Source organism: Solenopsis invicta, chromosome 1 (genome assembly GCF_016802725.1).
Source record: "Solenopsis invicta isolate M01_SB chromosome 1, UNIL_Sinv_3.0, whole genome shotgun sequence".
Classification (NCBI taxonomy): Eukaryota; Metazoa; Arthropoda; class Insecta; order Hymenoptera; family Formicidae; genus Solenopsis; species Solenopsis invicta.
Genome location: NC_052664.1, coordinates 24858734 through 24881123, shown reverse-complemented (window position 1 = coordinate 24881123; position 22390 = coordinate 24858734). Strand labels below are relative to the sequence as shown.

Below are 22390 nucleotides of genomic sequence, written 5' to 3'. Positions count from 1 at the left end.
CACAAAAATTTACTCACAAGTAAATGGCTGCAGAAACTATGACCAGAAATATTTTGTCAATATTAAAATAATTATTTTATTTACAAAAAGTGTTACACATATCACATCCAATGATAATATTTTATATACGTAATATACTTTGTACAATATTGGTAATCATCTACAAAATTTTAATTCTTATACATATATTTATTATTTTTAGAATCAAAATTGTCACCTAATCTGAAAATAAAGATAGTGTATTTGTACATTATAATTATGTATTGTTTGTGCTGCAAAAAATGGAACCTAATAAAAATAATTCAAAGATCATTAAGATTAAAAATATTATCACTGATGCTGTAGCTACAGCGATAAATTTTCAAATTATGTCTATTTTTTTGTCATTTCATACATAATAACTTTTGTATTACAGTAAGAAATGCTTATTACATTAAACAAATATTCTAATGTAAAATGTACATAAAAAGACCGATTACAATCCTAATCTTCCGGGTGTGTTACGATATGGAGCAGGGGTACCTGGTTCTCTAATACCAGGCGTTAAAATCTCCTTCTTTCGGACTGACGCCTGTTCTCGTTCGAGTTGTTCTTGAGCGCGTGCTTTCATCTCTTCCTCGGCCTCCTTCATTTGATGCTCCATCTCATGGAGATGTTGCATCGCTTGTCGTCGTTTCGCACGACCGCTTCGACCGGTCTCTTTCACACTGAAGAACATTGGGCCCAATTCAGCCAACCAGTGACCATCTACCGCAGTGACGCATTGCATGTATTCCTTGGCGGTCATTACAAGTTCGTGGTATACAACATAGTCAGGTGTGAAACCCATGCCGAACAGCGCAGAAGTAGGATGCAGATGGCAAGGCATTCCGGTACGGCAATTGACGTACTCGCCGATACCCTTCAAGCGCGCTGCTTGATGAAAGTAGGCAGAGCAAATACATTTCCGTACGATGTCCCAGTCGGTGCCGCAACTAACGACATCCATCTTTTGTTGCTTCAGAATTTCTTCGAGTTGTGACCGTACCTCCCGTACCTTGCGCATCGCCTTCGCATGTATGAAGTGATCATTACACCAGGAACTCGAGTAACCGTTTGCTTTCCACTGATTATATACATTTAAATATGTCAGATGATCTGATTCTGGCACCTGGAATTTTTCGCGTGCCGAATCTGAATCCTCTTCGCGTCCCTTTGGTCGATAGAAGATCGATGGAACCGAAAGCATAGAGACGATAATGAGGATGTCTGCGGTACAGCCGAGTTGAGATGCGACTATAAGCATTTGACATTGCGGTGGGTCCAAAGGAAACTCGGCCATTTGTCGTCCTAAGGGAGTCAAGCGTCCGGTATGGTCAAGCGCTCCCAAGATCCACAACTGATATAATGAGTTCAATATGTTATCTTGTGGCGGTGGATCCATGAAATGGAATGCCAATAAGTCTTGAACTCCCAGCGATTTCAATAGCAGTACTGTGTTAGCTAAATTCGTACGTTGTATCTCGGGAACTCCCGTTAGTAATAATTCGTCCAAGTATTGTCTTCGCGTGTACAATCTGTGACATTGACCTGGACCGGTACGACCGGCTCTGCCTTGCCTTTGATCAGCGTTGGCTCTCGACACGGGATATACTTGCAGAGCATCCATACCTATTCGAGGATTATACACTTTTAACTTACAATATCCCGAGTCAACAACGAAGACGATTCCATCAACAGTTAGCGACGTTTCCGCTATATTGGTCGCTACGACGCATTTGCGAAGACCTCCTTCGGATCGTTGAAAAATCTTTGCCTGCAAGTCTGATGGTAGTTGTGAATAAATAGGCAGTATGGAAAGAGGTGGAGCCGATTCGATTTCAGCTAAACGTTCCTTCAGAGCTTCGCAAGTGACTTCAATGTCTTCTTGACCGGGCATAAAGACTAATACATCGCCGCTTTTAGGCTGTAAATGAATTTGAAGGACCTGTTTTACAGCTGCGTCCACATAATCCTCGACCGGATTCTTCGCATGTACCACTTCGACGGGGAACGTGCGTCCAGGTATTTGGAATGTTGCCGCGTTACCAAAGAAAGCGGAGAATTTGCTGGAGTCCATTGTTGCGGAAGTGACAATTAACTTCAAATCGTGTCGTCTAGCAACAACCTGAAAAACATTTCTAAATTGAGAAAACTGTTTTTTTTTTATATGACAATATTCGAATAATACGAGCTAAAAACGCGAACTATACCTCTCTAAGAAGACCAAATAATACGTCGGTGGAAAGCGATCGTTCATGAGCTTCGTCCATTATAATCACGCTGTAACGATCCAAATCTCCTTCTCTCAAACTTTCTCTCAGTAAAATACCATCGGTCATATATTTGATAACTGTCTGTAAAAGTAAAATTTATGTGTTATATATCAAAAAGTACAGAAATTTTAATTTTAGACAAAATACACTACTGCTCATTAATTTCAATACACTTTCAGATTCGTTGATTTTTCCATAAAAAATGAACGTGATATGTATATTTTGCATTGAAATAAGTTTACTCGTTATTATGAACACTTTCAACACTTGCATGTATCATATTTATACATTATTTATAAAAAAAATCATTGAAAATTTTAGTTTTTGAAGAAAAGGAGCTAACAACTGGTTAGTATCTGATCTTTGGAAATAAGATACGCGCATAAGGCATAAGGTGCTTGTAATAATATCAGATATGTGTTCAATGTTATTTTGAAACGGATTCATACACTGTTTAAGAATTTTGGGTGGATATTTCAATGGAAGAAAAATTTAGGGAAATCAAGGCTCCATTTCTTTGTAAACAATGTATATAAATACAAAACATGTTTATTTGCCTAAATAAATCTATATTCATCACAAAATAGCTTCTATTATCCATTACTTTCCAAAAAATCAAACAATTCGGGTATCAGTGTATTGAAATTAATTAGCGGTAATGTATATGATGTTAAGATTATGACTTTTGTTACTTACATCTTTTGAAGTACAGTCTTCGAAACGTATCGCATATCCGACCTTGTCACCTAGAGCAGTAGCCATCTCATCTGATACCCTTTTCGCAACGGACATGGCAGCAACCCTTCTAGGCTGTGTACAACCAATTATACCATGGCGACTGTAGCCATCTTCGTGAAGATACTGCGTTAATTGTGTAGTTTTACCGCTACCAGTTTCGCCTACTATTACAACGACGCTGTTCTCTCTGATAACGTTCAGCAGTTCTTGACGTACTGCGAACACAGGAAGACTTCTTCTTTGGTGCTGTATAGATCTGTGTCTAGCTTCCCCCGTCACTTCTCCCGATCCTATATGTCGAGCATATTTTTGCCCAGCCTTGAAGTCTGTTTCTTGTCCTGCGTGCTCCTTGTCGTCTTTACGTCGATCATGTACACCCATGATGTTGCCAATATGTGTACCAGCCAATTCCCAATGTTTCTTTTGCGCCCTACGTCTCTCCTTTTGTTCACGATAAGCTTTGACTAGCGCCGAACCTTTCCTCGCTACCAGAGCCATGTCGGAAGTGGGATCTCGGACAGGTACGACTGGTTCCGGTTGCTTTGTAAACACGATACGTCCGTCCAGAAACGGTGGGACTACGTTGTGGACTAGCAAGTGTACTCTTGCCTCTCCTTCATCGTCAGGATCGTCATCGTGGTCCAATGAGCTCACAACTCCAGATGTCAACATACGGTTACGCTCCCATAATTCATTGTCCTTGTTTATCTGTCGTTGTTGAGCAGAAAGGCGTTTCTGCCTCCTAGCCTCCAACTCCATTTCCTTTTTCCGCGTATATTCTTCAGATACATTGGCAAAAGCCTTATTTTCTCCATCGTCTAATGCGTACCATTCTCTGTCCAGTCGTTGCTGTTCCTCTTCCCACAGTTCCTTCTCCTCTCCATCTATCATTGGAGTAGTACCGGAACTCTTGAAATCTTTATTCCACGAGTTGTACTTGTAGGACGGAGTAAATTCACTTCTGACGCTGTCGCGACCATCTCTGTTGCCATATAGATTAGGCGTCGGATGATCCCAGCTCGATCGTTTCGGCTCTTCGTCCTCGTCATCATCCCAATTGCTCTTAGAAGTCGGATCTTTCGTCCGGAATTTTGGCGTTTGGGGCTCGTCTTTGAATCTAAGAGGCGTTTGCCTTATACTACTATCTCTACCCCGACTCTCTCTGTCCCGATCCCTCCTTCTGTCTCTATCTCTGTCGCGACCTTTATATGAATTTCTATCATTTCTAGAATTTCTATCATCCGCACTTAATCGTTGACGCTTGAGCCGCGACTCTAATCTCCGTTGAGCTTCAGAATTGACACCTCCAGTATGAGTAGGAGTCTCCTCCTCGTAAGATCGATATCTTCTATCTTTTCCCTCTTTGTTGGATTTTGAGCTGGTAGGTTCCTGTGACTGCTCCCTTCTTTTACGTTCTGCGAGCTTGTCAAGACCTAGTATGGAAGGTTTCTTAAAAGTATGATCTGAAGTTTTCTTACGTATGACCAGACCACCTGCTTCATTTCCATCAGTCCCCTCCAATCTATACAAGCTCGGGTCATCTGACATTTTTCTTCTATTATATTTATTAGAGTATCAGTAGAATACTGTTATCTTCTGAAATAAAAATAACAAGTTCCGTTTTAGAAATTATCATTGAACAAACAAAATGTACACTGCTCTTCGTTGAAATATTTATAAAATCGATTATGTTTAAAATTTCGAAAAGACGTATAATACTTAATTATTAAAAATAAAAAAATACATGTCTTGAAAAATCATACTAACCTAAATTATTGTCAGGTACGAAAAATAATCATATTTGAAACCACAAAATCGTTTTCGCATCCATAAAGCAATTGTATAAATACTTCAAAATTCACGTGCTATATATATATTTATGATATAATTTTGGGACATATATAAGATATATAAGATAATTTCTAGCAAAGTAACCTACAAATACGATACAAACAACCGCAAACAACAAGAATCACCGAGCAGTCCACGTCACACGTGGCGAAAGAATTGGAAAGAATACAGAATGAATAATGGCGATCTCTGTTACCCAAGTAGCCCGTATGGGCGCGCTCTCTATCCGTCGCATCCAATAGCAAAGCAATAACTAACGCTTCAGCCAATGGTACGCGGGTTTAGGCCCAATCACAGAATAGAAACACACTGATGCCGCTGGAAATGGCTGAAGTCGCGGTTGTGTTCTAGAATTCAGCGTTGAAATTCTGTAATTTACGTTACATGCATTATAGATTTTCAGCGCTGGCAATAAATTTTGAAACATAGCGTTTTAGTATGCAATAAACAAGTATAATTATAATTACAACTTTACCGACATGTTCTGTTGCTCATTTTTTTTACGTGTTACGACCTCTAGTTTTTTTTTATGCTCCATGATCTCAAATACTATGCGCGCGCGCACGGACGCTATTCCTTTCGCGCCGCGTCGCGACGAGTTCGAAGCGAAACGAAATTCACTTCGCGTTTTCATCATCACGTCGAGGATTGATCACTCGCTAGATGAACATTATACTCTTGCAATAAGACTGTAAAATCGCGGCCGCTGTCGCACTGGCATTCGATTATTATCCAAGATCATAACCATTGGATAATGTATTGAAAGCAACGGAGAGCGGGATACCGCGGAAGCGGTAGCGGTACAGAGGGCGCGCGCATGCGCGAACGCTCATTTCCCGCGTCGAATTCTTGGAGTCGCGGAGCGAGATCACGCCTGGCGTTTGGTACGTATTCGCGTAAAAAAAAGGTAATAAAAGTATACGAGTTGATGCGTGCCGACGAACGGCGGAGCTAGTGCGTGCGCCGTAACGTCACGTTAATTAATATGTTTGCACTCGCAACGTTGACACAATCATCGCGACCGTTGTCGCCCAGCGTCATGCAACGTCAGCGTTTGTCTGATGATTGACGTTGAAACTGTTAGGACGCCTCTCTTTTCTCGATCCTCGAAAACGAGCATCCGGAATAATTTTTTAATAGTCATGTCCGGAAGACGAATTCTCCCAATCGGACGAGGAGATTTAGGCCATGCCGAGCGAGCGTCTCGCTCGTTCTAACAACGCCAACGACCAACCGCGAGTCGCGTGCGCATTGAATCGGGATATCGGTAGTCCGGGAATGCTGTGTGAATCACTGGACGAACGGTTGTTGCAACGATTCATCGGTATGTCGTAACAATCATCTCTCCTCTATTTTCCCTTTTATCGAATTATCGAGTTGCTTTCCTACGATACGCTGAGAAAAGAAAATCGAATCGCAATGCCATTCATCGTGACGCTTCCTTTGAAAATTTATTGGTTATAAAAAAACTTCTGATGACAAAACGTACATTTTTGTGAAATATATTTTGTTTGATTGCATTAATTGGTTTATTTGTTAGGGATAAAATTTTATTTCTTCATATTTAAATAAAGACTTAGTGAAATAAAGTTATATCCCACAAATAAATTTTGATCTTTTTCTCAGTGTAGTTTCAACATGCTTGCATACATACATGGAACGATGTATGTGAGCAGAGGTCGTTGTTGACGCCATTCTACGCGATTGACAAAATTTATATTTTGTCGCCAATGAAAATTTTTCTTATAATTTTTGTACGACTTGAAACATTTTTCAGAAGTACTCAGAAAGTCTAAATATTTTCTCAAAATTTTTCAACATATATAAAAAAAAAAAAAATTCTGAGAAAAGATGTAGACTTCCTGAGTATTTCTCAAAAATGTTAAATTCGTATACAAAATCTGATAAAGTTATTAAATTATAGAAATATTCTGAAAAATTCTAAAAAATTATACAAGAAAAATTTTCACCAGGGATATCTTTAATTACTAAAAGAAAATAATGAAAAGTTATAAAAAAAAAAAATAATACATTAAAGTATAATGCAATATTGAAAAAAAGAAGAAACAGAAAGTTAGAAAAGAAAATAATAATGCAATATTGAAAAAGAAAAAAGTTCAACTGATCGCACATTTGTAATAGTCACACACATCTGTATATTTCAAGATTCAAATTTTCTTTCTTATAAATAACAATTATGTTTTGTGAAGTTGAAGCAATATAATTTTGATAAAATTTCTATAACTATTTGATAAAATTTTGATAGAATTCGATTTTCACATTAGAGAAATTAAAATTAAGCTATTATACAGTGTCTACAAAGTCTATCCTCATAAATTTTGGAAAAAGTTTAAAGTTATGAAAACTTGCGAGATCGAATGTATTTGATCATTTTAAGTGGCTATTCTATCCTCCAATTAAAAAAAAAATAATTCTTTGAAATGATTGAATACGCATTTTGCAGTTTTTTACAATTTAATTAACTGTTTTCAAAATATAGAGGGAGGGGCAGACTTGATAAACATTCTTTATTTAAAGTTAATTATAAAATACAAGTTTAATTGTACTATTACAGCATTATCACTTTCTTTTTTAATAATTTAGTAATACATTTGTTTTTCAACTGTATTTTTACAGCAATCATTATTTTATCACAAAGATCGAGTGGAGGTGATCAAAATTAATTTAATATACGTCAATATTAATGCATTGTTATATTAATTTTACTTGGAATTTTTAAAATTTTATAATTATTATTTTCTATTGTAATTTAAATTTTTTATTCATTTAAGAATTATTAATTTATTGATCTAGCCAGTCACTTCTGCAAATGAGCTTTTGCTGCGACGATTTTTAATCGATACTTTACTTTCCACAGTTTTTGAGAGTTTAGTAATATCATGTTCATTAATTTCATTTAAATGTGTTGTAGGATCTTGCTCATCTATCGGCGCTTTTTGTGAAACTATATTTTCGTTAAGGTTTTCTTTAATTTCGTTGCATAATTCTTTATTTATCATGCTTGTCGATGATGTTTTTTTATCTTCTTTCAATTTATTTTTATTATTATTATATTTTGTCCAGCAATGTTCAAAATTCATAAAAACGTCTTTCCAGATGCATAGTTCTTCTACTAAAAAATGAAATTTAATTACAATTATAAAGCATTATTACAACTTAATATTATAAATTGTAATTTTTAATATTATTTTCAGTTAGTATATTATTTTTAAAATTTGCCAAACTAAATCACATTCATATACACATTATTATAATAAAAAAATATTTGAAGTCATATTTTATATATATCTTCTGCTGAAAAGTATAATGTTATATTATGTAATATTGCATTAAAATGTTAGAAATATATTTATAATTATTTATAATGTCAGAGGAATAAGTTTCAACATTAAAAACTTTTAATAAAATTTCTCAATTTTATAAATCATTTATAAATTAAAATTAAATAATTTTTTGTCATATGTACGTCTGTAAACAAAGTTTTCATCTGAATCTTTAATTTTAACTGCACATGTTTAAGTATCTTACGATATAAAAGCAGTGTTATAAACATAAATAATCCCGTAGGTAAGTTTGCATTGGGCCACATAGTATATGCCAATTCCATAAGGGCCAGCCCTTCGTGAAAAATCATTCCCTCAATAGTGTTGACAAGCCATGGTAAATAAAGATACGGAATTCCATACGTATCACCGATTGTTAGCATTGTTGTTGATACCAACGCTGTAAGCACATCTCCTATCATTATCTTAATCCTCAAATCTGTATGAAACAAGACATTATTTTCTATATGTTATCGTGCTCATGTCAATTAATTGTACGAGGTTGGAAATTAGCTACTGTAACTTCGGCGGAATAAATTATTAAAAACCGCAGGTCTTGGTGAGATAGAACGAAATGAATTACGTGAACCAGCTTCCAGAGCGATTGAGCTTAGACAATTAGTAAAAAAACACATTATGCCTAAGTATAATGCCTTGACCTAAAATAAATATAAAGAATCAGGAATATATTGATTGTTAGGCAAGCATCAATTAATTTATTTTTTTAAAGTAAATACAAAAAATGTATTTTAAATATATATATATTCTAATTGAATAATAAAATGTAAAAAGTTTTGGAAAAATAATAATAATTGGTAGCAGAATTGAAAAAATTGGTTAATTAGAGTCGATGGGAAATCAAATATATATTTACCTTGGAATTTTTTATTTTATAATCCTTATCATTAATTTTTATGTCTGAACTCGACGTTTCCAAGTCGAAAATCATGATCAATTTGAATTTTCGGTTAAATTTTTCCCAAATTTCCTCAGTTATTATTTCTTTGAGAGAGAAAGAGACTATTTAATGTTGGCTATTTGATTGGTTATAGATCGTTACATATATGTCATCCATAATTTTCCTGAAAGTTTAATCGCTCCAATAAAAGACTGAGCAAACGATAATCATCTAATTTCAGCCGTATAAATTTTTTTTGTACAAGTTTTTAGACGCAAGTCTAAAAAATATATTTTATTTATGCAATAACGTAATACATTGTAACAAATAAGATTTACACTATTTTCTGACTTTCACTTTTGCGTATCGCATCAACATTTGTACATTATTTATATGTTTTTTATTTCCATATTTAGATTATATTTATCTTTGAAATAAGAATTTAAAAAAATGTATATATATTTGTTTTGATTTGACAATTTGTTTTATCTAGCATGGAGATTTACAAAGTGAGAGATATAATTGTCATCTCAAGCAGTTTCCAGTAACGTTTATAATTGTAAATGTAGTTTCCACCGCTTAAGATCTCTGCAATGTCACAGAAGAGGTGGCTGGTGGCATCGTGTGAGGCCGAAGATCCGCTCATTGTTTGTCTAATGCATATTGACTATTAACAGCAAATCCGTTTGCCTTATAGGTCAAGCTGAGGCTACGTCACGTCCTTATTTGTTAAGCAGTCTCATCGCTCCCGGTCATCTTCGGCTGCCATCCATATTCGGCGATCTCACCCACAGGCAATGCCAGTCGCATTCATAAAAGAGTCTACCTCTTTGGTGAGTAGAACGCATTAAATACCCATGCATTAAGCGAAAGGACACCGTCGTATATTTCAACGTATGATATCTCGCGATGAATAGCTCGTTGGACTCGCGTTGAATACTCGTGGAACTCCGTTTATCCAAGACGTTGCTTACCAAAATCATCTAAATCCGTATTAAAAAGATACAAATTTGATCACGCAGTATTATACATAAGTAAAATTATTAGTATCAAATCGGAGAAACAGCAGAAATAAAACGTTGATCGATAACTGATATTTAATTTACGACCGTTCGTTTTATAACAGAATATCTGTATTGTAATTTTTTTATTTTTATTTTTAGTAGAATAAAATAAGAACAACGGTCTAAGAAAATGATCAAAAATACAAGAATTATAAAGCCGAAGATTCGTCGAGCAATGAATTCTTTTTTTTTTTAAACGACTCTATATCTTATACTCTTGGAAGTTTTCTAAACAAATGGGGATACAGGCGAAACCAAAATCATTACAACGAATGCAATATTTCTAAAAAAATATTCTTATATTCATCTTTTAATTTTTATTATAATTCTTAATCATCGTATAGATGTTCCTCTATCAAAATACGACTCGAATCAAAAGTCCTATTTTTATTGAGAAATCGTAATAAGAGTGAAAACAAATCAGCCTTCGCTGGCATACCGATTTCGATAGTGCTAGCTCGAGATGAGTGTTTCGCTCATTCGAGCAATTTAAGGACAAGCTTGGAAGCAACTCGATCGAAAGCAGGCGCGTTCGAGGAGACCTAGGGCGTGCCGGAGATTACGATCGATCTGCTCTTTAAATTCCTCGCGAAAGCCTGCCCTCGATATCGCCGACGACGCGCAGATTCCCGTCCGACATCCCGGTCGGTCGTTTCGGCATCACGCACCGCGCGCGTTCGTGGCGAGCAGACGACGCGTACATACACGCACCGGCGCGCGGCGATACATACCGTGCGCGTCGTACACGCGAGGACGTGTACGGGGACACGACGAGTACGTGTCCTGCGAGCGAGAGGTGATCGAGGGATAGATGCAGAGAGCCGTGGGCCTCTCTGCTTCCGCGTGGACGGACAATCGCCTTTTGACGTGCGTAGCGACGTGATTAGCCACTTTCGCGCCCCGAACACGAAAGCGTCTTCTTCTGCCTTATTGACTTCGAGAGCCTCCGTGAAAGATTCTTATAAAGTTCGTAGGGCGATATTCAGTCCGATCTTATATAAAATTATCTTGAATCATGGGCAGTCTTAAGAAAGGAATGACCGTATGGCGTGTCGAGAACGTAGATAATTTTAAATATATATACATAAAAATTTGGCTATAATTCTCTGTGAGTTGTCGCCGCTGTGAGAGACGCAAAGTTTGCTTACTTAAAAAAAAAAAAATTCTCAATAAGCATAGTAAAGGCGCGCGAGATAAATTATTATTTTTTAAATGTTTTTCTATCGTTGTCGCTATATCTCAGCAAACAAAAATAAATTTAAATGAATTGAAAATTGCGTTTCATTTTAATTTATCTGCGTTTTAGAGTTTCGGAGTATTTTTAAATTTAAATAAATTTAAATGAATTAAAATACGCTATTCATCATTTTTAATTTGGAGAGATTCATGTCTTCATTATATTATTTTTGGATTCAAACGATTGAATTCGAAAAATTTAAAGCGCAAATTTGAAAATGTCGAAACAAATTCATTTCTATTCATTTTTAATTCATTTTCGTTTGCTAGATTCCCACCAAATAAAAATAAATTCAAAATTAAAAATTGCAATTTATTTTACCCGAGTTCGCGTTTTGGAGCTCCAGAGTGTTTCTGGATTCAAATGGATTCCAAAAATCTGAAGCACAAATTTAAAAGTGTCGAAATGAATTCCATTTCTATCCATTTTAATTAATTTTTTGTTTGCTAGGTTGGTCTCTTTGTAATTATTAATTTGTATAATAGATTTGCAATAATATGCAATATTATTCGGGATATTTTTCACCGTTTGTTCACCGCGACTACGGCACTGCGTACGTGTGCGTGTACGTATATGCGTGTGTGCGTCCGTCGAAGAAAGCTCCTCCGCGCTTGAGTAACGCTACGGGACTCTCGTGAGTCTCTCCTCTCGGCTCTGGATGACCGCGGCCGATCGCCACTCGCATGAGCATTCGGATCACGCTGCCGGAGCGAGCACGTAACAATTTCTGTTCTTGGGACTGGAGCCACCGGATCGTCGATCTTTTCGTTCCTCACTTCGACTTCGCGACGCGCATTCGGCCGAAACAATTCGACCCTCTCGAGTCTTAACCTTCGACTCTTAATTTGGACAAGAGTACGTCACGTGAACGTTTCGTGCAACAAACGGCTTGAAAATCATTATCTTGCTTCGAAAAATTTACATTGGCTAATTTATGGCCTGAATTTAGTATTACGTTTTGTATGTAATGTTTGTATTTTTTTTTTTTTGTTATGTGATAGAGATGCACTTTAATGTGTTTGGCTATATTACATCTATTGTGAGGGGGGGGGGAAGGGAAGGACGTTTACTATATGGAAGAAGTAATAAAAATATATAAACAAGAATAAAATAAAATTCATAGAATCTAAATAAGAAGTACTGCACATTTTTTCGAGTCGGCAAGAGAAACTTAGAATTATATAATATTTTATTATTGAAAAAAAAAATTGAAATTGTCGCAAGCCTTCGTCATTCTTTGATGAGGTCACAGATAAGTAACTTTCTGCACACGTTGCAGCCGCCTACCGGCCATGCTCGCACATCTTTTCGTCGCTGATATTCAATTCCGGCAAAATCTTGTCAGTTAATGCGACCATTAAGAGTCCCGACCGTGATAAGATCAATCCTCGCGTGTCGCAATGCCGTTGTACTTTCCGAGGTGTCGGCCATTTGAGGCCAAAGTTGTCAGTTTTACGGGCCAACGTGTTTCAGATTTCGATCGATGATGACGACGTTTCGACATTCGGACTGCCGGTTGATCATGGTGCAAGATTTAAGTCTTGATTCATCAGAGGGGGGGAGAGAGGGGGAGGGGGACGAAGAGGGAGGGGGGAGAGGGGTATCCGATTGATAGGCGCATCAGGCACACGCTGAATTCTTATGCTAATGCGAGAAAGGAGCCGAGAAGACAATACATCCACACGCGAACTCCCGAGGCATCTGTATACACCCTGCGTCCCGTATTCTGTATTCCGTCAAGTGAATTAATACAATCACCAATCCAGGACCGCCGGGTGATTTTAGATGCGGTGAGATCGTGTTCGCCACCCGGTGCTTTTTATTGAGCTTTCTCATCGGGAAAAGGGGGATTGTCGTGAGCGACGATGATGCGAGGAAAATGTCTTGTAACGACTTGTAACGGGTCCAGAATTACTTTTCGCTTGAGAGAGAACATGCGGTTCGATCGAATCGGTCGTTCCGATGCTCGTCACAAAAGGTATTTTTTTGTGGGAGGGAGGGGATGTGAAAATGAGAGGTCATTTTCATAGAAAAGTTGACTCATTGTCTTCGTCTTTACCGCAATGCTGATTCAACGAAACGTTAACGGTTCAACAGCTGCATTTATAAACCGAAGGATGGGCTCACGATTTTCAATATCGATCTTCATTAAATGTAATTAAATAGCTTAATTTGAAGAAAGATTCACAAATCTTTAATATCTCGATAAACGGAATTTGACTTGGATATTATTACTTTTTAACGAAAAATCACGTTTACCTATATCTTTCGCTTTTCTAAAACTGTATAACGTATACGCTAACGCACAAAATAGGTCAAATCAAAGACTGCCAATGAATTCATTTAAACTAATGTCCGCGCATGAATATGCAAAAAAAAACCGTTGCGTATACGTTTCTTTTACGTGATCGATTTATTGAGTCGCTTGTTAGGAAAGTATAAAGCCGTCCCTTGTCTCCTTTCTCCTTCTCTCTGACGGCTCCGCGATGCACGATACACGTGAATCTTACTTCCGGTTAGTACCCGAACATTACGGTATCGATGGCTTCCGTCAATCACAGCGCTGAATTATGATTCGTCTCACAAATTCCTCTCTTAAATTTTGAAAGATTACAAAAGATCTTGGAACGATTGTTTTGAGATTATTCGATATTCTTTCACGCGTGGTAGTACAAAAGTAATAATTATCGTCAAATTAATTATAATTAGTTTTATAAACGTGATGGGGTTAGACATGTACTGCAATCTTGTTTCACGTTATCGAGGCTCTTAATCTTGATAAATACGTGAAAAAGTTTACCTAAGAAAATTAAATAAATGTTTAAAGAGATAGCGTGAAAGCAGCACGATGATTAAACTTGAGAATCTGTACTTATTAATTAGCTCAAGCTATTTTCTGATTAGGTACTCCCTTATCCCCTGGCAGATCATGGACCCAGCTGTATGCATGTAACGTGGACAGGGGAAATTAACCACGATTAACGCTAATTGACGACTGGTGCAATCCGTTCTAAATGAGTACATTTCACTCGAGCGTTCGGGAAGTGCTTTTATCGAGAAATACGCAACAACTTTCCGAACGATCGCGAACGAGGGGCATATTAGAGACGCTCATGCGTGGTTTTCTTTCTTTGGTCGTTGATGCAGAAGAGAAGTTGGCTGGTAGAATTTAAGGCCGTCGCACACAAATTGACATAACAGTAATAGGCGTAGCACACAAGTGCCTTGTCCGATAAGACGCTCAACACGAGCCAACATATTGTTGCGCAGAATTTATTTTGAGTGTTTCATTAGTCGAGACGCTTATACGTTGTGCTTATGCACTTATGTAAATTTCTGTGCGGTAGGCTTTACGATGTAACGGTCGTTCTGCTTCGCCAGGGTGGATGAATGTAGCATTTCTCGTATTGCGATCGTAACTGTTCGCTAAATGACAAACCGCTAAAGAATAGATAAAGTTACGAGTATTGTAATTTATTTGCAGAGATCGGCGTTCAATTATTATTAAACATATACGTAGAATCTTTTTTACAATGGACGCTTTATTGCGTGAAATAGAGAAAAGGTTCCGAGGCAATAATTTTCGTCGATAACACTTACAAGGAAGAGAGTGAATCTGTTGAGATTGATGATATGCGAGATAAAATCTTTGGCTGAAGATATTTATCATTTTATTACTAGCCTATGTCTAGTGGAACTTAGAAAAATTTCAAGTACCGTTTTCTTCTGTTTTTAATTTACAGATATTTAATACTTTCTAAAAAAATAAAAATAAAAAAGTACTAAGTGCGTGTGCGACTCTAAGAAAAAATTATTGTACCAAAAATTCAAGTAGTACTATCTTTAATCTTCCTAAAAAGTATCACAAAATTGTGCAACTTGACCTCAACTTAAGTAATATATATTTAAAAAAATGTCCCCATACAGCACAGAACTTTGCAGTAACATTGTAGCAATGTTGCAGTGTTGCAAATTGCAATGCAACATTGCAGAGATATTGTAGAAACATTGCGATGTTGAATGTTGAAGTGTGAATATTTTTTTAATATTGAATCTACTATATATTGATTTTTCTATATTGGACATTAGACATTGCTACAATATCTCATTAATATTGTATTAATATTTCACAATGTTGCTGCAATATTCGCAATCTTGTGATTAAATAATGTTGAGATGTTGATACAATATTAGTGTGCTGTATATGGGGTAGCCTCGATATTTTAATATTAAGATTTTCATCTCGAAATGATCCCAGAAATCTCAACAGATGTCACGCTTGTCTGGAATCTTGTATATTGTTGTGCACGCCATATACAGAAAAACCGGTTTTGCTCAAGTATTTAAAAATTTATTTGGATGCAGATCTGAAAATAACTTTGTTAGTCCATAAAGTAATTAATGCCATTGCATGTGAAAAGGTTTTAGTCACAATCGCAAGACTGTAATTATGAAGTTTGAAGTGATAGTTATTGTTAAACGTAGATACAAATTCTATTTTAAACAAATAATGTATGTAATATTTTAATTTTTTTGCGTTTCCTCTTTCAGCAATAAATTTCGTTTTGAAGTTCAAAAATGGTTATATGTATTTTTCTTTATACTATTGAAACTACTAGGCGTTAACTGTAATTTTTCAACTTGACGGAAATCTTGCGACTATGATTACGACCTTGTGTTTGAGTTGTCACCAGCTGTCACATAACCTAGTCTTTAAGCTTGAAAACGAAATTTATCGCTGAAAGTGAAGACACAAAATGATCAGAATATTATATAAGCTATTCTTTTAAAATAAATAGCATTAGATTTTGTATTCACGATTTGACAAAATTATTTCAAATTTTACAATTTAACTACGGCTTGATTAACAATGCTGCAGAAAGTTTCTATTCTAGCAATTAACTTAAGCATAATTACTTTGATTTGGTATAATATAATTATAATATTTTCAAATCTGTATCCAACTATATTTTTAGATATTTTAGCAAAATCGTTTTTTTTTGTGTAGAGAATTTCTCTAGGTATTAAAATTGTGTTTAAGAATAATAATCTCTTTCTCAAATAAATCTTTCATAACAGAAGATCGTGATTTCCATTTAATGTATGCTTCATAATGACTTCTTGGCAAAGGTACTTTCGGTAGTTAGACATTGCCTTCTGCGCGAGAAAGGTAGTGATTAATTAAAAATCTGATACGATCTGGGTGAATTTGAACTTGAATCTTTAGAACAGAGAGCAGACGCGCAATTCTTACGTCATGATCATTACTCTAGATTAATAATAGATAACCCAAAGTAGAAAAACTTAAACAGTAGAGATTATGCAAAATTTTACATCAAACTTTAATAATATATTAATTATGTATTAATATCAGTTAACCAATCTTATATACACACACACACATACACACACACACATATATATTCATGTTTGATAAAAAAAAAATATATATATATATTATTAAACAATTAAAACGCAAACTCTAGAACTGTTCAATATTAAAATTAAAACTTTATGATACTGTACGTTTTTTTATTTTATTAATAAACAACTTGAAAATATAATTTTATTTTAACTTTATTAACTAACTTAAACAGATTAATATATAAATACAAGTAAGGCACGTAATATCTTGATATTATACATTTAATATAACATTTTTCAATATAACATTAAATTGTGTAGATATGAACTTTAAACACTGAAACACGTAACGTTAAATTAAATAAATTAATATAATTTTCAAAATAATAACAAAATATAATACCACAGTATACAAATATGAGATTATACTAAAAAATAGTCAAGCAATTGAGTCCGAAGTCGGCGGATTAGTCGACGCCGTGCAAAGCGAAGTCATCCCCGACGAGCGACGGACGAGTGGCCCTAAAGTAGGCTGGAGGAGGGAAACCGTAGAAGGTGAGAAACCTCTCGGAGGCTCCGAGCCAGGAGAATTAGCATTGCTTCTCCGGAATCTCTTCTCGTCTCTCCTCCGCTGCGCGCTGCCCCCTCGTTCTTCTCGCGTCTCTTCTCGCTCCCTTTCCTCTTCGGTGCTCTCTAAACCTCGGTTTCCCGTAATTATTTTAGTCCCCTCGTCTCTCGCGCGATCCGCCCCTCGTTCCCCGGTCGTGGTAACGCCGGAGATGTAATCGTGGCTTACCGAGAAGGAATGCAACAATTTAGCAACTCGTTTTATTTTAATCTTATGCATGGAGATGCATTATGCGCCCGGAAAGGGACAATTTGTGCCGACTGATTATTATGTCATTTTCCTTTTAGAAACTAATCTGTTGGTCGGATAATTATCTGATGCATTGTTATTTCGCGAAATAATTTGCATTAAATCGAGTATTTGAAATATAATCTATAATGTTCTTAGCTATGACTATCATCAGTCATGTGACATGTATTCAAATTTTGTTGTATCGTAATGATTTTAAGTAACGCAGTTTGTAGATTGTTATTCGCAATCTCGACGATTTGGAAAAAATGCAAAATGTGCAGTGTATCGTATCGTAATAATATCGCGGAGAGAGTTGGACGATCGACTAAAGGAGATTTAGGTTTACTCTCTCGTTTCAGGTTTTCATTAATTTAAACACAGCGCGCAGCTTCTTCCGCGCGCGAATGATTGTGACCATAAGAGCGAGTATTTAAACAATTAAATTAAGCGCTTTCTTATAGTTATATGACTAGCGGGTAGCTAGTCATATAGAGCCGGGAAGCTTGTCCCAGCATGTTGATCTCTTCATCCGATTATCGCCGGCCGGGGAAGCGACTATTTCGCCGTACCACTCATTTCGTTCTCGTGATACACTTTTTTCTTCCTGCTCTTTCCTCCATCATGCATCGCCCGAGGAGATTCATAAACAAAATTGATACGATCTCTTTTTTTTTACATATACGCACTTCACTATTTGCACATAAAACGAAACGAGCGGAAGTTTCTCAAAATTGCATGAATATTACCATGACGTTCCCTCTCGTTGGGTCACAATTATACTATTCCTCTGCCTATACTCATCTTATCTATCTTCACAGTCCTTTCTCTTCTTATCCCTTTCTACGGTCTTGTTTTTCTTTAGAAAAGTTTTCCTTTCTTTCTTAAAATTATTTGAAATTGTGAATTTGTTTCGCTCACGTTGAAAGGAAGGCTTCCTTTAATTTATAATACTCTTATATTCTTAAAAAATACGTCAAGGAGTGATCGAATAACTTATTTTAAATAACTTATTTAAAATAAATAAATTGTCTTATTTCTTATTTTAAATAAATAAAAATACAAAAATATGAAATGTAAAAATGTAAAGGTATAAAATAAATTTTAGAAACTTGTGTAAAATATCTAGAATATAATTTATATTTTTTTATTTTCGGTAAGTCGATTTACTTTACCTTAAATAAGTTTTTATTTTAAATAAGCTCCAAATAAGTATTCGACCGACCTCTCTTTGGTCATATGTTTTTATTTTCTTACCTCTCTAAATTCTGAATAAACGGTTTTGTTTTTACGAAAAAATATGCGAATATTTAGCGTATAAAATTTTGATGGACATTGGTGGAAATTCTTCATTAGTTCCAATATTTTTTGTTCCCCTTCTTGAATATTGCAAAGCCGTTTCCGACTAGATATGTCCGTATCATGCATCGTACGCTATCTCGGTATTGGTATATACGCACCACCTGCTACGCACACCCGCCGTTAACGGTCGCGTCGATTATCCGAGTACGCCAGGAAATTTCGTTGAGTCGATGTCCAGGATACGAAATGAAGGGTGGCACGTCGATTATCTGATATCATGGAGAGACAAACCCTTGATAAATAGTTTTTTTTTGTTTTTTTTTTTACTGAATAATCTGAGAACGGCGTTAAGGGAAACTGGCTGAATCATAGGCAAATCAAGTTGAAAACTTTATGAATGTATATATGTATTTAATGTGTCCTTGGTAAAAACACGTCCTGATAAAGACGATAAAGATTTTATCAAAGTCTTTGATACCGTCATGAAATATTTTGACTGCTTTTATTAAATCCAGCAGTTTATGTGTTAAAAGTTACACGTGCTAAAAGATAACATTGTTATTTTATTATTATCATTTCTTATCATGCAAATATTAGACGTCTGTTGTGTAGTTGTGTACTTCTACCTGCAGATTAATGAGATTTGATCACACGGATTACATTTAATTTCATCAAAAGTTAAACGTGGTTATTAAGCTAGCGAGGCTCACGATGAAAAATTCTTTCTCTCGTTCTCGGTCTGGCAGAGGATCTTTTCTACCATAGCTTGGGGGAAACCAAACGCATGCTAAGGAAATGCGCCGCGGACAAAAGACAAAGGGAGAGATGCGATTATTGTTCCGCGGTTTAAACTCGCAGAGTCCAGATAACACACATAGAATTGACGATTATGTCGCGCGAGTTTTCTCACGAATTAAAGAATTAACTTAACGAACAAAGAGCAATTATTGGTTATGAAGCAATTTATTAAGAAGGTTGGCAGAAGGGCACGCGAGAACAAGGAGCGAAAACGGTTCAGCGATTTTGTGAGTTACGTTACGTTACTACGTGCTCGCGCGCGCGCGCGCGGGCGACAGACCCGCGTGCGTAATGCGTATTCGTGTGCGTGCGTGCGTTCGCGCGCGCAGGAGTACGTACAGGCGAAGGGGACAGACCGACAGAGATAAAGAGCACTTCCGGACGCGAGCGCGCGCGCGCGCGCGCGGGGAGAGACCAAGGTCCGCGCGCCGTATCTGTTGCTGCTGGCAAGGAGAGGCGCAGGAGAACCCGCGGGAGAGTCACACCTGAGTGCCCACGCTTCCTCTTATCCGTTCCCTCCCTTTTGTCTCTCGCTCGCTCGGTCCCGCTCGTCCTCACGCGAGTCCCACAGAGCTCTCCCTCACTCCGCCTGGCCCCTCACTCTCTGTCTCTTTCGCCTTCTCGCTCTCGGCGGGCTACTCCCCATCCCTGGGGTATACGCTATCTCTCTTTTTTCTCTACTTCCTCTGTCCTCCCCTCGTACAAATGGCGCGCACCATCTCTCGTCGTGTCGTGCCCCACGGTATCCTGCGCGAGTGACGAGTGTTCCTTTCGATAGGGACAGTAGAGAACCTTTCAAAAATTGTTCGCGAGTGCCTCGGAGAAAGTGCCGAGTGAAATATAATGGAAAAATTGGAAAAGATGGGTTTCTGAAAAATATCTCCTAAAAGAATAAAAAAATAGGATTCGATCCAAAGAATATTAATGTACGGATCATTGAATATATTTGATCGAAATTATTCTGTTTATTTAACAGATCATTAATTTTAACGGTTGAATACAACGAGCGCTAAGTAAATCGTGTAGAAGACTGCTAATAGCGTAAGCTGATGAAGATGTCAAGAAACTAATTTTGCATGCGGATTCTCTTGACGTGACATTCTCGGCCTCTTATCGGCTTTCATACGAGACGTAATTATTCGCAAGTGCGAATGCGATTCGTAGGCATTTTATATAAGCAAAAATCTGACGCATAACGAGCCGAATGAGCATCGATCGGCGCTTAGGGTTACAAGTCGTTCAACTCGCGCGTATCGGTTTACACGAATTACACGATCATGCGCGCGATACTAAGGCAATATTGTTGACTCGTGCTCGTCTCATTGATATCTTCCCTCCGTTATATTTCCTGAAAGCGGGGTGTTGCGTGCTCGCATGCGGCTGCAGGCATATGCCACGCAATTTTAGCGGATAAACCCGATACTAGCGGGTTTTCACAACGAGAAAGCTTAACCCGAGTAATTTTTCATGCCGACCGTATTACTAATTGCGACTTATTACATGGCAATGAAACTTCACTTAACCAAGGGTGTTATTACGATAAGACGTTTTGATTACAAGCTCAGCAACCGGGTAGATTGAGATTGCCGTAGAAAATTATTGATTTCCTTGATAAAGTATTATTATTAACTTACATCGAGAGAACTACAATTCTCATAATCGATTTGTATAAATGATTCGTTTCCAAAAAGTTATTGAAACATTTTTAATTACAGTAGCAAGAACTGCTTGGCAAATGCAAATGAATTGAATTAAATGGATAGAAATGAATTCATTTTGACATTTTTGAATTCGCGCTTCAGATTTTTTGAATATATTTGAATTCAAAAATATAATACGGATGTGAATATATCCGAATTGAAAATTATGAATAGCACATTTTGTATCTCAATCCATTCGAATTCCAAAAATATTACCGGACTTTAAAGCGCTGACTCGGATAAATTAAAATTAACTGCAATTTTCAATTCATTTGAATTTATTTTCGTTTGCTGGGTGTCACGTAGCAAGAAGAATTTCGCGTACAAATTGTACCAGTGTTTAACTATGCGAAAAATATTATATTCTGACAAGCGTATAAGTTCACAAGGATATCAATCTTTATGGCAAATTTCAGCGTATATCTTGTCTCTGATTAATCAGACGATAGCAACCACACAAGTGCTAACCTGTGGAGCATGTTCATGTTACAAACATTCGCTCGGATTTCCAGTGTCAGGGAAAATATAGATGCAAGATGATCTCTTTCGTCACTCAGCAACTCGATTATCACGCGCTCTCGACCGCTCGAAGACTGCCGATTGACTTTTGATCTCTCGAAGAAGCGACACCTAGTTTACTAATTACAACTTTTAGTAAAAAAAAAAAAAAATACATATTAAAATCGAACTTTTTAACGTGATATTGGAGCCTGTGTGAACGTAAAATGAAAGTAGTTGAGAAAAGAAAAATTAAGATTTGATATTGTAATATCAGTATACTACGAAGAGTTATTAAAAGCTAGGCTAAGACGCAAGCAAGATTCAGTGCAGATAAACTCGTACTTAATTACGCAACTCATAGTTCTATCAAATGAATCTTTGACATGCGCTCAGAAATTATAAGGCGACGAGAAAATACGAGTATACGGTAGAATCGAAATTCG

The 22390-nt window shown here is 36.6% G+C and overlaps 2 protein-coding genes across 4 annotated transcripts in view; one reads left to right on the top strand and one right to left on the bottom strand.

The window, feature by feature from the left end:
* Positions 1–49: 49 nt before the first annotated feature.
* LOC105202064 (pre-mRNA-splicing factor ATP-dependent RNA helicase PRP16) lies at positions 50–5050 on the bottom strand. 2 transcript variants are annotated; one of them, XM_039456400.1, is made up of 4 exons: positions 4972–5050; positions 2991–4628; positions 2232–2375; positions 50–2146 (listed from the first exon to the last, which is right to left on the bottom strand). In XM_039456400.1, the coding sequence occupies exons 2-4, from the start codon at positions 4578–4580 to the stop codon at positions 476–478; spliced, it is 3405 nt and encodes a 1134-aa protein (XP_039312334.1). In that variant the 5' UTR covers positions 4581–4628; positions 4972–5050; the 3' UTR covers positions 50–475. The 2 variants fall into 2 exon arrangements, with proteins under 2 accessions (XP_039312334.1, XP_011168741.1); XM_011170439.3 differs by having other exon boundaries at positions 4800–5049.
* A 4774-nt stretch (positions 5051–9824) lies between these two features.
* The window catches only part of LOC105202066 (ras-responsive element-binding protein 1), a 111984-nt gene continuing 99418 nt past the window's right edge, over positions 9825–22390 (top strand). For both annotated transcript variants that reach the window (XM_039456390.1, XM_039456394.1), the window contains exon 1: positions 9825–9958. The gene's annotated coding sequence lies outside the window, so the exon portion shown is untranslated. The remainder of the gene's footprint in view (positions 9959–22390) is intronic.

Bases quoted from the DNA above. Each gene is read 5' to 3' on its own strand.
- LOC105202064 (XM_039456400.1), bottom strand. From the start codon at position 4,580: ATGTCAGATGACCCGAGCTTGTATAGATTGGAGGGGACTGATGGAAAT. The intron at 2,376-2,990 runs GTAAGTAACAAA...TTACTTTTACAG, and splicing joins AAGACTGTACTTCAAAAGAT to ACAGTTATCAAATATATGAC. The intron at 2,147-2,231 runs GTATAGTTCGCG...AATGTTTTTCAG, and splicing joins TATTTGGTCTTCTTAGAGAG to GTTGTTGCTAGACGACACGA.